The 22141-nt window shown below is 33.9% G+C and overlaps 1 protein-coding gene across 2 annotated transcripts in view; it reads right to left on the bottom strand.

Moving 5' to 3' along the window:
* PGR (progesterone receptor) overlaps positions 1 to 22141 on the bottom strand; it is a 73598-nt gene that overhangs the window by 11309 nt on the left and 40148 nt on the right. Inside the window, exons 4-6 of one of the 2 annotated variants that reach the window (XM_058545352.1) lie at positions 13877 to 14170; positions 2290 to 2434; positions 578 to 708 (exon numbers count right to left, since the gene is read on the bottom strand). In XM_058545352.1, coding sequence (XP_058401335.1) covers positions 578 to 708; positions 2290 to 2434; positions 13877 to 14170 — 570 coding nt within the window. The remainder of the gene's footprint in view (positions 1 to 577; positions 709 to 2289; positions 2435 to 13876; positions 14171 to 22141) is intronic. The other variant, XM_058545353.1, reaches the window with a different exon arrangement.

Below are 22141 nucleotides of genomic sequence, written 5' to 3'. Positions count from 1 at the left end.
CAGTGCTCATCTAGTCAGATCCAGTGGAGGACTCCATGCTGCTACAAAAGGGTGGAGCCCCTTCATGGAAGGAGCCTGGGTCTTCTTGCTGACCCACTGGACTGTGACTCTGAGTGATAAACAAACTGCTATGGTATGATGCTACTGATCTTCGAAGTTATTTGTTATAACAGTTAGCCTATCCTGACATAAAGAGAATAGTCCCAACCTATTTTATATAGTAAATCCTCTGTGGGGTAAAGTGGAGGGAAGCATAGTTTGTGTTTATGCAGTATAACTTAGTCTATAATATCTAACTGGGTGAATATGAAAAAGTCATTTAATCATGTTTTATCTAAAAAAAATTGAATTGGCTGAATTGATAGGCTATTTTAGTATTATGTTATAGGTAAAACCTGAGAAATATGAAGTAATTTTATTATAGTCTATGACAATATATTGGGTGTTTCTCTCTTGCAGTTACAATCTAAGATTCATACCTCGTGTTTAATCATATGATCATATTGTTGTTTGAGACTTTCACAATGAATTAAAAATTAAGAAAGTAAATATTCTGTATTAAGTAACTTGTACTCACTTGTATTAAGAAGTAGCAATACTTTCATACAGAGGAACTCTTCTTGGCTAACTTGAAGCTTCACAAACTCCTGTGGGATCTGCCACATGGTAAGGCATAATGAATAGAACGATGATTCCTTCATCCGCTGTCTTGCACCACACATAACACACAAAAGAAAAAGCAAGGGAAAAAAAAACCACATACAGTGTCGTCTTAGCCAGTTTATGTAATTTATCAGAGAATATGAATTTAGTAATAACCTTATTATTATTGAAAATGGCTCAATATTTGGAATTTTAAACATCTAAATTTATTTACATAACTGAATTTTTGAGGTTAAGAAATTTTAAAGTTAGAAAATCACATTAAATACACATTGTGCAAGATTAATGTTGTTTCTCACTTTTATCATCACATTTTAAAAACCTAAACCAAGAAAGGAGAGCAGAGTTGTAGGAGTTGAGAATGTGGAGCTGAGGGAACGCTCAGGAAATACTTTATTTACTGATGATTTTTTTTCTGTAAAAAAAATTAAAAATTTTGTGTGCAATCCAGTGGGAGAATGGATTCAGTACACAGAAACTGAATAGCGGAGAATAGTTCAGTGTATTCAGTGTAAAATACTTACACTGTGAACTATTCTGGGGAAATGTATGGTGATATAGAAAAGAGAACATTAGCAAGCATTAAATAACTGACAAGGTCAAATACAAATTCTGCAGGTTGAGGAAATTTATTTCAAGTATTTTCCCAACCATGTACTATTTTGTAATATCCTCATTAGTCAAATGAAGCTAACAGCAATAGTGCAAAGAAAACTAGATTTTGACTCAGAAGAGCTGAGGTTTATCCTGACTGTCACTCAGATGCTGTAGCAGTCTATTGCAGTTCTTCTGTGCCTCAGTTTCCTGAGCTGTAAACGAAGGACGCTGATTCCTTATCAATTTCAAGGGATTGTAGGATAAAATGGAATAAAAATATATAAAAGTTACCTGTAATCTGTAAATATTTATACAAGTGTAAATTACTATGTATATAATTGTAAGTCAGCACTCACCCTTAGAACAGTATAAATATTTCCATGAAAAGACTGTTATTCAGTTTAAGGTTATATGTAGAAAATTAATTATAGTTATTTAAATATAATCAAGCAAATTGAAATAATTATCTTTCAACTTTTAAAATAAATTACCAGTCTGAGTTTTCTTCTGAGAGATCATGTTTTTACTTTTTGAAGGTAAGTCAATACTTTCAAGCAAAAATATTTCTCATTTTCTTCATTATCTTCATTTAAATATTTCTCATTTACTTCATTATCCTCATTTAAATATTTCTCATTTACTTCATTATCCTCATTTAAATATTTCTAATTTACTTCATTATCCTCATTAGTACCAAGGTATGAAATTTTAATTTGATAAACTAAACATTTAATTTTGTCTTTATTTCTTGATACATTCTTGAAGTTTAAAAAAATTGGATTTGAGAAAACTCCTGTATATTGAAACAAAAGGTAAAAGCTCCAAATATCAAATTACTGATAAAATGATACAATTTTATTAATATTTTCATATCAAATTATATCCTGAGGTAATTCTGAGAAACTTTTCAGGAAAATTCTATTATTTAGGACACTAAATGTATGATCATCTATTGAAATGTAATTTTCAAGATCATCCTACATATACATTTTTGATAATAACAACAACAAAAGTCAAGTCACTACTTACTCATTTAGTATAAGATCAGGCGCAAAATATAGCATCTGTCCACTGACATGTTTATAGGATCTCCATCCTAGTCCAAATACCATTAAGCTCATCCAAGAATACTGGATGAGAGTTATCTGGTCATCAATATGTAAGTTTCGAAAACCTACAAAACAAATTTAAAAATAAAATGATCAAAAAATCACCGTGTCAAAAATGTTGAAAATAAATAGAAATTTGAAAGTAGATGTAAGTAGGATAATATATTTTCATTCTCAATATATTTACACTAAAAATCAAGAAATATTAATAAATAATAGGGCCTGCAAAATTAAGAAAGAGCAGCAGCTTTGGAAGTTATTAAAATGAGTCTGTCTTTAGCATTTCTGGAAATTCACTAATTGAATCAAACATCCATCACTCATTCTTACACAACACTCATTTGTTGAGAGCCATTCGTGTGCCAGGCACTGTGTTAAAATGCTGGGGTTATGAAGATGAATAAGACACAACTCTTGCCCTTAAAACAGGCTTGCAACTCAACAGGAGAGACAAGCACACAAGTCCAGTGTTAGAAGGCGTACACCAGGCAATTGGGAGATCAGGAAAAACACCCTAAAAGAAAGAGATAACAGGGGCTGGCCTGGTGGTACAAGCGGTTAAGTGCTCACGCTCCGCTGCAGTGGCCCGGGGTTCGCTGGTTTGGATCCCGGGTGCGCACCGAAGCACCGCTTGGCAAGCCATGCTGTGGCGGTGTCCCATATAAAGTGGAGGAAGATGGGCACGGATGTTAGCCTAGGGCCAGTCTTCCTCAGCAAAAAAAGAGGAGGATTGGCAGATGTGAGCACAGGGCTGATCTCACCAAAAAAAAAAAAGAAAGAGTTAATGCCCGAGCAGAATAAAATCAGTTTGTTGGGGAATCTCAATTCTTTGGGATTTAAACATAAACTGATTTTATTTTGTAAAATCACTGCTTTCAATTGTGCTATATCTAATTTTTCTTTAACATCCCTAAATTATGTCTTGGGTAAATGCCATAGTTTTCTGGTCACTTTTGTTTTTTGAAACTTAATCCAGTCTCATTTTCTACTCCCATGTGGCTTAAGAGGTTTAGAGTCCGTGTGTGTGTGTGTGTGTGTGTGTGTGTGTGTGAATGCTCTGGTCTTTCACATCTTCACAACCTCCTTCTTTTAGGCCTTTCTCTGGTGTTGGTGGGAGAAGGAGGATGGCAGGGAAAGGGCAAATGTATCTTGACTTAAATGGTCAAAGTCTTCTCTCCATCTCTTTCCAATTCTTTTTCTGCCTGCTTAGGAGAAGAATACCAGCTCAACACTGATAAACTTAAAGGAGGGAGAGGCAAAAAGGTAAGTTTGGAGATGTAGGCTGGAGTCAGATCATCGATAATCTTGTATGTCTACTAAGGAGCAATGGGAGTGACTGCCTTATTTATGTTATGTGTGGATCCTTGGTAGCCATGTGGAGGATGGATTCAAGGGAATAAGTCTTTAGTTAGGGAGAGAAGTTGTGAGCTATTGCCAAAGGCCAGGTGAGAGATGATAAAAGCCTGAAATAAATCAAAAGTAGGAGTAGAGAGGACAGAGTGTATCAAAGAAATATTTAAAGAGTAAAATCAAAGAAATCTGGTAACTGATTGTATGCAGGTAGGACAAAGAAGGAGTCAAATAGATCTTTCAGTATTTTTACTTGAATGGTGGGTGATGACAACAGCATTACTGAGATAAAAATAAAGGAGAAGAAATAGGCTACAGAGAAAAAAGTAAGTGTTGGCCATGTTTGAGGAACCTCTGGAGTATCCAGATAGTAACTGGACGTATGAATTATAAGTATGAAGAGATATCCAAGCTAGAAATACAAATTTCGAAATTATTTGTATCTGAGTGTAGCTGAAACAGTGAAAGTGGATGAAATCTTTTATTAAAGGCATAGAGAAAAACAAGTGTTTTGGTGGGAACATCAACCACTTTCCATAAAGCTATTTTAATAATATCTATCCCCCACTAATCCATTGAAGTCCACTCACAAATGACCTATTTCAAAAGTAAAACCAAGCAAAACTTAATTCCTTAGATCTTAAGGGTGAAATAAATTTATTTCCTGACTCTGTTAATCATCTCAAGGTAGGTAGCAGAAAAGCAGGTTATCTTTTTCTCATACACTCCAGACAGTCCCAGCTTCACGTGAATAATAGGAAGACTGCTATTCTCTTCTTAGAAATTCTTAGCCTCACAGGGACCAAAAACAGCTCTAGTGCATATTCATACTTAGAATGCCATAGCAGACATTTGCCTTTTGTGTGTGTATGGGGGGGTGGGGGTGGGCGGGGTGGGAGGGGGGTGTGGAGTGGAGGGGTGGGGGGGGTGGGAGGGGTAGTACTGACTTCAGTGTCTAACCTCCTCTCCCTCCTTCCCTCTCTCCTTCCCTTTCTTTCTCCATAGAGTTTCCCATTGGTTGTAGTTTGGTGAGGGCAGGTACCCCACCTTCCCACCAAGGAAGCTGGCTAAGGCCTCTGCTTCCCTGGGCTTGAGATCTGAGATTGGCCTGTGGAACACATACTACTTGGACTTTGAATTAAAAAATAGTAAAGCAAAGACAAAGGTATGATTAGGCTTTATTCTTGATGGTGGTGGTGCCCAGTGATGGCAGGATACAGTGGGGGCATTTGTGATGCTTGTTTACTGCCCTTCCAGAGACGCCTTGGTTTCTGCCTATTTTCCAAACTTGTTCTCTAGCTTCTATTCAGTGAATCCTTGGTGTCCTTCCAGGAAATTATTTTTTTCTTTTTGTTTTGTTTTTGATAGCCAGATGTTTTTTGTTTTTGTTTTTTAAAATTAACAGAGTTGGTTTTTATTGCTTACATCCTGATTTATTCAGGTGCAGAAAGACTCCCTAAATAACTAGCCAAGAAAAATTTGGCACGCGATTTTCAAAATTCTTTCTTTATTTTCATATGACATATATGCATCTTGAAGTCCATGTCTATATATTACCTCTTTTTAAAAAAAAAATATGAATTGCTCTTAATACAACAGACCTAGTACAGAAATGCTGTGTGTAAACTGAATATTTTACAATCTTTATAAAAGTGGGTAATTAATTCTTTTATAAAGTTTGGAATCATTTAATAAGAGATAAATGAATTTTCCTAATTTTTGCAAGGCAAGACTCCCTAAAGGGAGGCACATATACTATTGCTGGTCTATCTCAAATTAGGAGTTCTGGAGAGAAGGCCCAATTCCCAGTCCTGGCTCTACCACTTACTGAATGCCACTTTGCACAAGTCATTTAATATCACTGAATCTAAATTTCTTCATAAGTAAAATTACAGTGATAATGATAACTAGTTTCAGAGTTGCAATGACACTCAAATGGGATAATTATGCACATTCTAGAGTACTATGCAGATGTTTATTATTATTAGTACCAATGAATCCCATAACAGAATTGCTGATGGAGCAATGGCTGTATGAAAGCCACCAATCAGTCTGATGAGAAATCTCTAATATTAAAACACAATGAGATCCAGGAGGCATTTTATATATTTATATATATTTATTTATATATATCATATATTATTTATATGTTATGGAACCTACATGATACCACTAAAGTATAAATGTTGTCAATAGCAATAAAATTCAAAATGTGAATTTTGTTCTATCTGAAATATTTTCAAGAATATAAATTTCATACATATATTTGTTATATACCAACAAATATATATTTGTCAAATATATGTGTCCAGAATATATATTTTATATGTTATTAGGTACAATATATATAACAAATTATATATTTTATATCATATATGAGAAAAATTGCAGAATCATAGAAAGTTAGGTTCAATTAATCAGATGTATTAAAACATTAACAGATTGTTCCATATTATCTCCAGGAATATATTTATTATTCTCTATATCTTTCTTAGCCAATTTTATGACTTTCTAAAGAAAGTATTTCATCATACTTAAATATTTGACTTACTATGCTATAATTTTTTCATTCTAGGCCTTTGTTTTGTGGTAATCTCTGAGTAGTTTTAAAATTTTACAAAAGTATATAGAAGTTAATTCATTTGTTTTTTTTTAAAAGACAGATTCTGCTTACATTTACATTTTTATATTTACACTAGCCTACCCTTTGTTTTTTGCTTTTCTTTTGCTTTTGTATTCTGGGGTTATTAAGGAATAGAAATAAAGGGACATTCTTATTATATTATAATATGAAGGGCAAATCTTGCTGAAATAACTTAAACCTTATGAAATTACCAATATTTATAGCAGAAAGTAGATTCTTTCCATTTAACAAAATGAAATAAAACTCAGAAACTAGCTTTATTTATCTTACCTTTTAGAGGGCTTATCTGTGATAAATGTACAATGTTAAATTGACTTGAACATGCCTGGTACAGAAGTACAATTTTTCTCCCCATTAACTGTAATATCCTTCATTACTTTACACTGAAACAAAGACGGGAACACTGAGATCAAATTCCCATTGATGATAATGATCAGGTAAACTCAGTACATTTCAGATGATGATCAAAATGAAAACCTTCACATAGAGAAGTGATGGATGATCTCTAATTGTGTTTAACAGGTAGTAAAGAAAAATAGCCTTTCCTTTTAAGTGATATGACCTGATTATTTCTGACAAAAGCCCTGTTACAAGCTGTACAATCACTAATGCTTAAAAAAAAAATTAAAAGAGTACAGTAAAGACATGGCCTGTATGACCTTCTAGGTTCTCCTATCTTTCTTCCAGAGTTCTGATAAAATATATAGGTTGTGCTTCTGTAAAAACTGTCATATATTGAAACAGTTAATCTACAACAAGGGCACAGCATTAAATACCCTAGCACCTTCTGACACAAAGTATGAACTTTGAGGAGCACAAAAAAGCTTCAGCACAATAAGTGTAATCACCAACATATGTTTGATGATTTATTATCAATAAGGATTTGATGGTTAATGATTTAAGGCAGCATAGTTCTTTTCATATCAATTCCATAATTTAAATTTCTATAAGTATTCTTTAAGCTCCTCTTTAGGATGAAGCATTATGCTTGCAATTAGACACAGAGACTAGAAAGATGCTGTTTCTGCCTTCAACACTTTGGTGAGACAGAAAAGTAGAACATACTTATAATTCAGAGTGATAGACAGAAAAGTAGAACATAATTATAATTCAGAGTGATAGTGTTATGGTTGACAAAGGCAAGGGTGATATGGGAGACCAAAGGGGCCTTTGACCCAGTACCAGAAGGCTCAGGGAACTCTTCCTGGTGGAGTGACAGGTAATCAGAATCCTCAAGACTACTTAGAGACCAGCCAGGGAAAGATGTGGGAGAAGAGAAGCGCCTCCAGGAAGGGAAAACAATATGGGCAAAAGAAGGCAGGAAACTGAGCAAAGAGCATTTTGGCAACTAAACCTTAGAGCTGCTTGAAGAGGAATAGTGTGAGATAATGTTGCAAATTCAGGAGCCAGACCACAGAAGGGATGTTAAGGCTAAGAAGCTTGAAGAGAAAAGGGAATAACAAAATTGATAATTGTTTTAGGAAGATGATTCTTGGGGCAGAATAGAGGATTGTTTGGGGGCAGTGTGAAACTGTGGTAATAGGATCAGTCAGGAGGCTACATCGGAAATCTAGGAAAAAATGACGATGACCTAACCTAAGTCAGGGCAGTAGCAGTGAAAGTAGCATGTACAAAATGAATCATATATTTAATCAGTAGAGTTGACAGGATTTGACAACTAATTGGACAAGAAGTGAAGGATAAAAGTGAGCCAAGGATGATACCCAAGATTCTGTCTGTCTAAGATGCCATTTCAAGATACAGAAAAAGATTTTAGGTTTATGGAGTAGAAGGTCATGTTGACTTGGAAGTTCATCCAGGTGGAAATGTGTAATAAGCAGTTGAAATATGTGGTCCAACAGTTCAGTAGAGGGTCTGGTTGATACTATGTATTCAGGAGTCATCAGATTATATCGGTAGTTGAATACAAGGCTATGAATAAGCTCATCCAGACTGTGTAGAGAAACTACTGGAGTACAAGGCAGAACTCAGGGAATGCCAAATTTATAATGTGAGTGAAAGAACAAATCCACAAAGGAAACAGAAAATGTGTAAATTGAGAGAAACATATCTAGCTGGAAGGGAAATGATGAATGCCAAAGGAAGAGTTTCAGCAAGAAACAGTTACTTTGTCAATGGCCCCAGACGCAAGTGAAACACGTTAAGGGCTGAAAGTATTAATTTGATTTGATAAGTAAAAAACTTTGTTGACATTGGCAACAGTAATTTTAGTAGACTAGAATGTTAGAAAAGTCATTTTTGAAAGTCTTCCTAAGAGTTTTATTAAACCTGACTTCTAGTAGGCTCATTTCTTTCCCATCACTTTTTTGGGGGAAGTAATTTGATTTATTTATTTGATTTGGGAAGAAAGGAAAAATCCTTTGTAACATATGCAATGGCTGTCACTGACACAAAAGATATTTTGGCATGCTTCAAAGGCAGAAAACAAGGCAAAGGACTATGCCAGTCTTCCGATACTAATGACTGCAGTAGTCTGGCTAACTGAGACCAGGAAGTAAGGTATGTATTAAAAAATGCAATGTTTAAAAATGTCAAAGCATTAACCTGAATAGAGTTTTCACCAAATAAACAGAATCAAGACAAAATTTATAAAATGGAAATAGTTCTCTCAAACCTCTCTGTCACATTAGTTCTGCTACAATGTACTGATATACAAGATGAAAACTACTTAAAGGTGAAATTAAATTGGGAATCGGTACTTATTACTCATTCTTATTATTACTTATTTCTAAAGCCTACCCAGACTTTCAAGACCTTCCTTGATCAGCCCACTACTTGTGCCTCTAAATTTACTTTTTACTACTCTCCCCAATATAAATGTATTGTCAGTGGTTTCTTAATATTTGGGTGCTGAACCCCCAGGAGGCCGGAACTTATTGTAGTAGTGTTTGAGAAACCATATGCACAAATGTGTTTTCTCAATCAGCAGCTATTAAAAGTTTTAATTACTATGCTGTGGAGGGAAGGTATGATAACATTTTTTACGTTACTAAAGGACTCTCACATTTTGAAAAGATTGAGAACCATTCTTAGGCTGGTGTAATTCATTATTCACCAAACATACCTCATGTTTTCCTTATTTCACACGACCTGCCACACTACTCCTTCTATCTAGAATGCTTTCTCTTATCAGGATTCATCCAAGTCTCATTTCTCCTTCAAGGTGCAGTTTAACTGACACCTTGTCTCTGAAGCCTTCTCTAGTCCCTGAAGCCAAAAATGTTTTTCTGTCCCCATTTTCTTTATATCTGTATCTTACATCACTTTCACATACCACTATAGTTGTTTGGGTATCTTTTCTATTCCATCGGATTGAGTGTTCCTTAACAGAGGGAATATGTCCTGTTCATTTTTTAAATGTTGCAGATATTGTGTTGCTTCAGGCTCCAAATAAGAAAATATTACCCATTGAAGTTACAGCTAAAAGTCGATGTAAAATCATTCATATATAGATGCAATATATCAGATGCAATGTATCCTAAGAGGTCACTTGGAAATGTGCTGTCAGGAAGCTAAAGCATCTTGCAAGTCTCCATTAAATAGAAACAAAGATAGCTATGAAATGTTGTGGGAGAGATATCAGATAAGCTGCAATTATTGTAACAGGTCCAAGATAATAGAAGAGCACAGACAAAGCAGAAATGCCCTTGGGCACCTGCAGATAGATGCCTTGGGGCCCTCATGTATCACCTTTGTTATGATTATCTTTGTCACCTTTGTTATGATTATCATTCTGCATCTGATCTTAATCTGACTTCCCAAATATACTCTCCCACTGTGAAAGAATGACCTGATGTGCCAACACATTTTCCTAGTAGTATCTTTTTTTGCACTGTACTAAGTAAATTAACATCTTGGCTTATTAGTAAGCCTCATTTAACAAAAGTCCATCTTTCACAGACCACAAACATGTGAATGAATAGACAAAATAAATTTCTCTTACGGGCAAAACTGATGACCAGATGCTAGGATGTACTGCACCAAAATGCATTCATACATGAGCCCAGCCTTCTGGCTTCTCTTTCTAATACCACTGTTTAATAGTTAGGTCTTGCACACAGCAGGTTTGCAATAGACATTTATTGAGTGAATCAGTGAATAAAAACTATTCTCTAGTTCAAAGTTAACTGAAAGGTTTGATTAGCTAATGGTACTAGATTACTTTATATACATATATGTCCCTCCAAGTCCTTTTGCAGAAGTCAATATGATCACTCTGATTCATTGACCATTTTCATCATTCATTCATTCGAGTTATTCCCAAAATGTAGACTATGCAAATATGGTTTAAAAGACCATAGGCCACATAATACTTTGATAATCTCAATGCTTTCCTTATTGTACAGTTAAAATCTCAATGCTTTCCTTATTGTACAGTTAATGGAAATAGTATGTGTAATACTGGTGATGCCATCATTCTTGTTTACTTACACACAAATTACATTTTGCAACATTAAAAAAGTTAGCACCCTACTGGCACAAAAACAGACATATAGATCAATGGAATAGAATTGAAATCCCAGAAATAAACCCACATATCTATGGACAGCTAATTTTCCACAAAGGAGCCAAGAACATACAATGAAGAAAGGAAAGTCTCTTCAACAAATGGTGTTGGGAAAACTGGAGAGCCACATGCAAAAAAATGGAAATAGACCATTATCTTACACCATACACAAAAATTAACTCAAAATGGATAAAAGACTTGATGTAAGACTTGAAACCATGAAACTTTTAGAAGAAAACATAGGAAGTACGCTCTTTGACATCGGTCTTAGCAACCTATTTTCAAGTACCATGTCTGACCAGGCAAGAGAAACAATAGAAAAAATAAACAAATGGGACTACATCAAACTAAAAAGCTTCTGCACAGCAAAGGAAACCATCAACAAAACGAAAAGACAACCTAACAATTGGGAGAAGATATTTGCAAACCATATATCTGATAAGGGGTTAATCTCCAAAATATATAAAGAACTCATACATCGCAACAACAAAAAACTAACAACCCAATTAAAAAATGGGCAAAAGACCTGAACAGACATTTCTCCAAAGAAAATATACAGTTGGCCAAAAGGCACATGAAAAGATGTTCAGCATTGTTAACTATCAGGGAAATGCAAATCAAAACTACAATGAGATATCACCTCACCCCCGTCAGAAAGGCTATAATTAACAACACAGGAAACAAGTGTTGGAGAGGATCTGGAGAGAAGGGAACTCTCATACATGGCTGGTGGGAGTGCAAACTGGTGCAGCCACTATGGAAAACAGTGTGGAGATTCCTCAAAAAACTAAGGATAGAACTACCATATGATCCAGCTATTCCACTGCTGGGTATTTATCCAAAGAACATGAAAACACCAATGCGTAAAGATACATGCACCCCTGTGTTCACTGCAGCATTATTCACAGTAGCCAAGACTTGGAAACAACCTAAGTGCCCATCAAGGGACGAATGGATAAAGAAGATGTAGTAATATATATACAACGGAATACTACTCAGCCATAAGAAATGATGAAATCCAGCCATTTGTGACAACATGGATGGACCTTGAGGGTATTATGCTAAGCGAAATAAGTCAGAGGAAGAAAGTCAAATACCATATGATCTCACTGTAAGTAGAAGATAAAAACAACAACAAACAAACACATAGAGACAGAGATTGGATTGGTGGTTACCAGAGGGGAAGCGGGGAGGGAGGAGGGCAAAAGCAATGATTAGGCACATGTGTGTGGTGATGGATTGTAATTAGTATTTGGGTGGTGAACATGATGTAATCTATGCCAAAACAGAAGTATAATGATGTACACCTGAAATTTATACAATGTTATAAACCAATGTGAGTGCAATAAAAAAAAAAAAAAAGTTACCACCAAATTCAATGTAAAAATTTCCTCTCACTCTTTTTGAGGGTGTGTGAGGGTCAAAAATCTTGACAGATAAAAGTGTTTCAACTTAAAAAGCTCACTTAGCTTTTATCCATAGTGAATAAATTATCTTTTAAATTATAACTGGTGATTATCTAAATTTGCCAGCTGATAGTAGTATCTTTTTAAAGAGTAAAGAATCTCTAAAATGCAAACAAAAAAAATACGAACTATATCAACAAAAATCAAAGAAATCACCTGTTCCAAATAACAAAAAACTGAGAAAAGTTAAACACACATTTAAACACTCATATTTTTAAATAGAAAAAGTTCAATATACTATTATAATTTTTTATTTAAAAAAAGTCTATCAAATTTGATAACTACTTTACAGTAAGTTTAAACATTCAGAACTTTTCTAAGGGAAAAAAATATTACCTGTCCAAGGCCTTTCAGTAAGAATACAGCTAATAAACCTGGGCATTTTGATTTTTCTATAAAATTACTTTATCTCCATTAGAATAAAAGATTTTATGAACTTTTCTCAACATGTATTTTTTAAAAGATTCAACAAACAAGAATCAATTTTTCTTTCTGTTTCATGTTACCTTGAATTTTCAATAACAATTCATTTATTGTATTTCAAACCTTTCAGGTAGAATAATAACTGAGAAATATATTAAGGCAAATTGGGAAGGAATTATTTTTTAAAAAGGCTACTGAATTTACTTGGAGACTAACATGACATAATATGTTTAATTCTTGATCAGATATTGGAAAAATAATCTGGTCTAAAGGAGTATAAGGATATTATTTGTGTGAAAATTTCTATTTCTAATTATGGGATTAATGCCTCCACAAGCAATTGCTATCTGTGTATTCTCCTGGCTCTGCAGTCTAAGATTTAGCTAAGTGGGAACTGCATCCTTTTTTGCAACCTCTTGGCTCCTACGGAGCAGTATACATATATAAATATAAATAGCTTATAAATAAAGTGACTGAAATCCTTTCATGATGATATGATTGAAATTCTCATTGTGACCCTCTTTGGGTATAAATTAGAGAAAATAGTGTGTGGAAGTTCGTTTCTCTGTCTAAATTATTTATTTATGTTTAGGAATATTGTTTCTTAATTGACTTTAGACACTCTAAATACTATTTTGTACTGTACTCTGAATACTATTTAGATTTGTTATATGAATAGACACATTCAGTTTTTTTCCAACCAATTGAGGTTGGTCAAATTAGGGTTTAGAATGAACTAGATATTTTTAAGAAGATGGTCAATTTGTCTTTCTCTGAACTACTATAACATCTATGGTTGAACACATAAATTTATGCTATTCTTTAACTGTTTCATGTATATAATTCTTGATTCATCAACAAGACTCAACGTGTTGACTACATCTTTTGTATCTCCATAGCACACAATAGGTTCCTAGAAAAGTAGTGGATAACATAGGATCCTAGATAAATATTTTGAACTACTGCAACATATACTATAACATACTGTTTACACTATAGTTAATCTACCGTACAGCCTTTTATTTTATTTAACAACCTACTAGTACAACAAACAGTAAAATTTTTATTACATGCTATAAATACAAATTATTATTACCTGGCAGTGATTTAGACCACTTGACTACTGAAAGAAGTTGTCTCTCGCCTAGTTGATTAAGACTCGTCAGCAAAGAACTGGAGGTATCAGGTTTGGTGTTGTCATGTCCTGCATAGATCATGTCTGGTTCAATGCTCATTAGCAGGTTGATCAGTGGGGGGATCAACTGTATATCTTGACTTGGTGAAAAAGTGATTCTCTGGCTTTCACTTGGAATGCCCACTGGCTGTGGGAGAGTGACAGCATCTAGTGCTCTCATAACTCGGACTTTATTGAACTTTTTAAACTTTCGACCTACAGAGAAGAAAGAAAAGAAGTTCATGTAAATACATATCAATTAAATCTCCCAGAGGCGTATTATTTTTCTTAAGTCTTAGAATCATAGCATTATAGGTTTTAGCATCAATCTAATAAAATGAAATTAAATAAGTAAAAATGTTAGGTCTCAGACTTGGATTAAAGAATTAATTGCACGAGCATTCAGTGTGTTGGTGGGGTGTATGTAAACCCCACAAAATCTTGTACACAAATTGAGTGGGCTCATAGATCCCTTGAAATTCCCTGAAATCAATACATAGACTATTATGAGATTTAAAGACCCAAAATTAAGAATCTCTTTTCTAAAGTAAGGGAGGAGAAAGTCTACACCCTGTGCTGGTCAGGCCACATTCGTATTTCTAAACAATTTCTAGGATTTCTACTTTGAGGGGCAACCTAGGAAAAGTGGAAATTACTTTTGGAGTTACTGATCATGTTTGGCTTATCAGAGATAAATGTAAACTAACCCTTAACACCTTCTATTCTGCTTCTCTGTTCTATTTTTCTTCTTAGTATTTATCATGTTCTATCAGGCTACAATATTTTATGTTATGTAATTATTTTGTTTGTTATCTCTGTCCTCAACTAAAACTGATAATGTTTGCATAAATGGCTTCAAGACATAAAATATATTTTAAGCCACCACTGACTAAACCTTTTATATGCCAGACACTATGCTCTATGCTTTAGATATATCATTTCATTTACCCCCATAATAACCCTTATTATGTGATCTTAATAGAAAAGAAAATAGAGATGTGTAGAGGTTAAGGTGTGTGCCTGAGGTCCCACACTATTAGTGGGTAAGCTGAAATCAAACACCACCTGTTCCAACTTTGCACCTTTACTCTTTATTACAATACCATATACCATCTCCTACAGAGGTGTTTTGAAAATCCTTTTCTAACCTGTTGATAAAATTTAAACCTTTAAGGCAGAGTTAATATATTTGATTAAAATTGGCATAAAATTCTATATAAAGTTCTCTTACTGGCAATGTAGAAGATTAGGTAACATAAATCACCTTCTCCAGAACACCTAAAAATGACGGATAAAACATAACTAACAACCTTTTAAATGCATATCTAAGCTCCTCAAAAATATCAAGGAGTCCAAAATGAAGTAAACTTCTATCCACTGACAAAGGGACATAAGAAGGAAGTGTGTCTGTTTTATCCTTGGCTCAGTGTGAGAAAAAAGAGTGTCCTCTGATCCTTCTTAATCATAGGGGTGCCTCACACAAATTTTTAACTTGAAATTATTCTACCTGCAAGGTATGAGAAACCTAGAGGCAAAAACTGAATTGGAAAAGTGGTCCTTCACTGATGAAATCCCTAAGGTGCCTGAAGAATAAAATGAAAATTCTCTCTGGAGAGAAACTCCCTCCATTAAAGCCACATAGGATTTCAAAAAAATTTAAACTCTGCCAAACATGAGTTTATAATCCAAAATTACAAAAGGTATAATGAGTGAGAAGTAGCAGAGATAATAAACAGGGTGCTGGATTTGGCTCATACTGGCTTATGAAAACTTATTGTTAAGTATTTAGAAATTCTGAGAGCCAGTTGTTAAATCATTGGTAACCTGAAATTTGCTATACAGGAGTATTTACACCAAAATCATTGGGAAACCCTATAAATAATCAGGGCTTTTTTGTTTGTTTGTTTGTTTGTTTTTACCACCATGCCATAATAGTATAATTAGATCCAGAGTTATGGGACTTTGGAATTACTGAATACAAATATTTGCAATAGTTATGTTTATAATTATTAAGGATATATGATAAAGAATGAAAATACAAGAAAAGGAAAAGCAACTAAAAAGAAATATACAAATTTATAAAAGAAACAAGTAAAATGTCTAAAAAAATACCATCACTAAAATGAAGGAATGGTAAATTGGAAGACAGAACTGACTAAATTACACAGAATATAGCACAGACAGATAATGATATGGGAAATATTAAATAAGATAAAGAGATATGGAAGAGAGAATGGGCTAACCTAATATATGTCTAATAAGTGTTCTGAAGGTAGAAGGAGGCAATGAGAAGGGAAGCAATATTTGAAGAATACTAGGATGGTTTTGATCCTCTTGGTATTTATGAAAGACACAAATTCTTAGATTTAGGAATCATGATGATTTCCAAGTAGGATAAATAAAACTAAATTTATAACTGGTTACATTATAGTGAAATTAGAGAACCAAGCATAAAAACATTTTATATAAATATAGAGAAAATATTGCCTCAAAGAAACAAATATTATATCTACAGGAGAATTCTCAGAAAAATGATACAAGCCAGAAGATAGTAGACTAACATCTTTAAGGTCTGGAGAAAAAAAAGTTACCCTAAATTTTATAATCAGCAAAGTCATCATTCAAAAATGAAGATGACATAAAGATAGTTTCAGTGAAAACAAATTTATCATTAACAAATTCCCACAGAAGGAACTTATAAAAATTTTATTTCAAAAATAAGGAAACTGAATGAAAGGTTGAGTTGGAAAAAACATTGAGCAAATAGGTAAACACATAGGTAAATCTATTAGACTGAATAAAATAATAATGATTACTAATTGTGTTCTGAATGAGTGCAAATGTTTTACTTTGCTGTGGCCTCTCTTTCTGCTATTTGTTTTTATTTCTCAAAAAAAAATTTTTATATTGAATGTATGATATAAGACGTTCATGTGATAATGCTAAACCTGTTGCATAGAAGCAAAGGAAGAGTATTATGTTGCATATTAAAATGTAAGTTTTATGGCAGTCAGAAAGTTTTCTTGGAATTGGATGTGGAAATAGAGAGTAAGGAGCAGCAGGCAATTAGGGAATGGTGCAAATGCTTTGACCTTACAAGTGTCATAATAAGCATCACTGTAGTTTGGGTGGATTTACAGGCAATGATCCCAACGGTAGCTGTAAAAAATTATGTCTAGATATGTGTTTTACTTTGGATTAGCAAAAGGATGACTGATGTCGCTAGGATCAGTCCACTGGGACTATGTTCTAACAAGCCCTTACAGTACTGATTTAGCTTGCTTTTCCTTTTTCAGGATCCACCTCTACTTCCCAGATCAAAACAGTGTGCCTGTATCTATACTTCAAAAAAAAAAATAAATAAATAAATAAATACAGATGCTAGATAACGGGAAATATAAAATTATAATAGGTGTTTGCCAAAAAACAATACTAGAGTTGATTTTTTTAAAGAGTAAACGCTCAATTATTCAAATAAAGTCAGACTGCAAATGGAGGAGAATCTTTGTACTCCTCAATCCTAACTTTTTACTGGGTCTAGAAAACAGTAGATACTGATAGATTGAACAGTTCTAGCTGGCAGCCATAAAAGCAGTCCCTGGAAATGAAAAAAAAAAAACCCAAAAAACAAAACTTTAAGCAAAGAAGTGATAATGAGTATTCTAAGGAATGTCCTTCTCCACTGTGTGTGGGATGGCTGGCCTTCAGGGTGAACAATCAGGCAGTCACCAGAAGACATTGTTTGGCTGCAGGCTTCCATGCAGTGAACAGTGGGAGCAGTGTGAGAGGTACTGTCTGGGGGGCACTGAGTCAAAGAACAGGGTTTGGGTAGAAAAGGAGATGCTCCTAAGAGGGAGACTGTGAAAGGTCTAAAGAGGTAGGTGGCAGGCATCACCCATAGCAATTCCTGCATTAAAGAGAGGGTGGATGACTTTAGTTTTTATAGTAATTAAAGGCATAGACTAGGCTGCTGTACTTCCACAAAAGGTACTGTTCAGTGTCCCAAATTCAGGAATTTTGGAATTATTCCGTAAAGGAATTGAGGCTTTGTTGGTTTTAAGTGTAGGAGGAGAGACCCATTTACTACACGACCCATATTCTGTAGCCCAGAAAAGTTATTCTCTTTGCCAAGAGAAGTGGGGATGAGTCTAGGTGTAGGAGGAGGTAGGAGAGATACTGGCTTGCTAATATAACCTTTTAAAATTTGAGGATAAGGCTCTCTACCAAAAAAATTAATAATAATAAATAACGACCCTATAAAAATAGTCTCTGGCTTTAAAAAAAATTTCAGCAAACATAATTATGCATTTAATCATTCCTTTATGGAGAAAGCTATTTATTTTTGAAAGAAATAATTACCTTTATAATAGTCCAGCCTTTTTACCACAAATGCAAAATAGAGCTGTATTCATTTCAGAATTTTTTTGTGAGTCACTACACAAAAATGTTTTCTAAAGAAAAGAAGTTAGAAGCAGAACACCTAAATTAGAAGATATATTACCATCCTTCAGAGTGTAACTATCTTTTCTACTCAGTACTCTACAGCAATGAACAAAATGCAGAAGTTCACTGTGACCTGGTGAAGGTAAGGGATGTGATTCATTAAAAACAAGAATCATATGCAACTGAGAGACCAAATAACTCAACCATAATGCTTATAATCAGAACACAGCTGCTGAGGCAGATAAGAACAACCTGTAAAATCTATGTCATGACATGTCAAAATATTTGTATTTCTGACCTCTGATATTGTATCATAGATTTTATTAAATCTTTTTAAAGTTTTTCAGTATTCTTTCTTGTTTCATCTTTTGTTATTCAAATGGTCTCTATATCAGAAATGAGAAACATCAAGAAGTAGTGACAAACATGAGGAAAGAAGGAAAAAAGTACAGAAGGAAGGAAGGGGGGGAGGGAGGAAGGAAAAGGACGTGGGCTCCATTTTCAGTAGTGTGTAGACAATTATTACTTCAGTGAAATTCTTCTATTTATACAAGAATCCAACCATGAGCAACCCTGATTATCATTCAAAAGAAGGCTTTCATTCTCAACAGACCACAAGTACACTCCTCCTTACTCCAAAAAGTTAATATAAGACTAGCAATTAGAATCCAATCCTATAAATTGACTACCTTCTTCCTGGTTTACAAGAATTGGGTCATTGACTCTCCAGACTTTTGCCACTGATTCTCCCATGTAGAACAGTATCAGGACTATGACATATTAGTGTGTTGCCAGCGTATTCCTAATAAACCTCTGTGCAAATACACTTATGAAATAATTAAATGCACCATTATCATATTTCTCAGTTTGTGATGCTGATCAAAGATAACATTAGAATTGAATCAATCTTTCATATATGCTGGAATACAGTAAGGTGTTTTTTTTGTTTTACTCCCAGAATTATCACTCAGAAAAGAAGATACTGCATTATAGATTAGTCCATATGAGCCATCTAATATTATGGAACTCTCTAAATTACTTTGAGCAACAATAAGTTGTTGGGGGAAGACAAATTAACTTGAGACAACTTTAATCAGTGGTAGTTTGGAAGGTTTGTAGAGATTATCTGATGGAAAAAAGAGGCAAAGAAATTTGATACAGATCTAATTCCTGATAAGAAGTCATGATTTTAAGTGTTAGATACCATTGTGAATAAACCTTTTAAGCATCACTTTAAAAGAACAATTCAGAAGGTCAAGAAAAGTCAACTTGATGCCAATTTTGAAGAAGTGTAACTTAGGGAGACTTATTCTACTAGGCATCAAGATGTATAAAACTATTATTTCAGACAGTGTGGTAGTGGTGCAGGGATATACAATGGAGCAGAATAGAGAAACCAGGAAGAGGAGCAAACACACATGGAAATTTGATATTAACAGAGGTGGCACTTGGAATTTGTAACTGGAGTATTCTTAGAAAATTACAATTACTATTGATATTTTTTATAAGGAAATAAAAAGAAAGTAAGCATCACTAACATATAATTTGATAGTAGTGCGTATGTATAATTTACTTGTAAATAGACCTACGTTGGGGAAGGAGGCTCAAAACATTTTTACTTACCCAGGAGTGCACTACCAAAAAAATCTGAAGACCATTGTGCCAATAAATGTGCTGTGGCAACTGGTTATGCATATGCAAAATAAAATAAAATTATATTCTTGCCTCCCTACATAAAATAATACTTGGAGGTAGGTTAAGGCCATAAATGTGAAAAACAAACTTTTAAGATTTTAGATGATTTTTAGTAGATTATCTTTATGATTTCAGGGTAGGAAAAGATATAAAGGGAGAATATTGATATATGTGCTTATATAAAAATGAGAAAAAAGACATCATAAAGTAAAAAGTCAAGACATAGACTGCATGTAACTAACAAAGAATTAGTATAGAGGATATGGGTAAATTCTATGAATCAAAAAAAAAAAAAAAGACAATCCAGTTGAAAAATGGCCAATGGACATGAACAGCCAATTCACAGAAGAGGAAATATAAATGGCCAATAAATATGAAGCAGCATTTGCCTTACCACTAATCAAGGATACATAAATCAAGCCAAAATTAGACACCAATTTTATGCCTATTAAATTAGAGAAATTAAAAAGTCTAAAAATACCAAGTACAAGTAAGATGCACGGTAACAAGAACTCTCAACCACTGGTGGAAGCAAACACCTTGGAGAGTGATTTGGTGATTAGGTAACATTTAGGAAGGTAGAATAAATCTAGAAATTTCCTTTGTAGATTTACAGTCTACTGAACTTCTCAAACATATGCACAAAGATACAGGTACAAGAATGCTTACTGCAGCACATTTTATAATTATGAAAAATTAGAAATAAATATCTGTTAACACAAGAAAGAAAAGCACTGTGGAATGTCCACAAAATGAAGTATCATAAAGAAGTTAAAATGAAATCCTAGCTACATGTATAAATATGAGTAAATCTCAAAAATAATTTCACACAACATTGAGTGAAAAAAGCAAGTTGAAGAAGCACATGTACAGTGTTTAATACATAAAGTTTAAAAATATATAAAATTTAAAAATATTCAAAATTATACTGTATTAGGTAAGGATTCATACACGAGTTACAAGTACGAAGATGTTGAACAATAATTCAGCATTTCTTCCTCTGTGATGAAGTAATGAATCTAATGGGTTTAGGGAAGGACATAACAGAAGCTTCAAAATATCTGTAATATCTTATTCCTTACAAAATACAACAAAAATGAAAATATGAAAAGTTATCTGATATTAAAAATTGAGTGATGATACACAGGTGCTTATTTTTAATATTTATGGTAGGCTTGATATATTTCATAATTAAATAATGAAAGCAAGTTATCTTATATTGTTATGTTATGGGGATATATGTTATATGTTATGTTGTATATATGTTATATATGTTATATTATGGGGAATCACAAAAACAAACTCTTAACAGGACAAATATTAAAACTGTTATATTATGTGAATGAGTATTTTGGCTTAGGATAGATTTCCAAGTACAGTACTATACATGGATTCAAAAAGTGCTGCATATCAAACATTTTTCGATAAAATGATGATGAACTCTGGAAAAAGATTAGCTGACTTAAAAAGTGGCTCTAAGGGGCTGGCCTGGTGGCGTAGTGGTTAAGTGCACATGCTCCGCTTTGGTGGCCTGGGGTTCGCAGGTTTGGATCCCAGGCACAGACATACGTACTGCTTATCAAGCTATGCTGTGGCAGGCATCCCACGTATAAAGTAGAGGAAGATGGGCACGGATGTTAGCTCAGCGCCAATCTTCCTCAGCAAAAAAGAGGAGTATTGGCGACAGATGTTAGCTCAGGGTTAATCTTCCTTACACACACACACAAAAAAGTGGCTCTACTGAAGCAAAGACCCTGCTGCCAAAGATTCATGAAATCAGTTTGAATAAAACTGTTCATGAAATGTGAGTGGAAAAGCAATACTTCTAAATCAATAGATTTTTGTATGTGACTTAAATATTTGTGTTTAACTAAATTAATGCATTAAATATACATAAGTAAACATTTGACTATTTCATCTACATCCCCAGAAGTTTATGAATTCATTTTGGCCAGAACATATTTGCATCTTTTAATTGGGAAAATGGAGGGCCTGCCCTATGGCCTAGTTAGCCTGGGACAATCTCAGTTTACACCTATTATCCCAGTT

This window comes from Diceros bicornis, chromosome 7 (genome assembly GCF_020826845.1).
Source record: "Diceros bicornis minor isolate mBicDic1 chromosome 7, mDicBic1.mat.cur, whole genome shotgun sequence".
Taxonomy (NCBI): domain Eukaryota; kingdom Metazoa; phylum Chordata; class Mammalia; order Perissodactyla; family Rhinocerotidae; genus Diceros; species Diceros bicornis.
The sequence above is the reverse complement of the archived record's forward strand: the minus strand, read 5'-3'. Positions and strand labels throughout refer to the sequence as shown.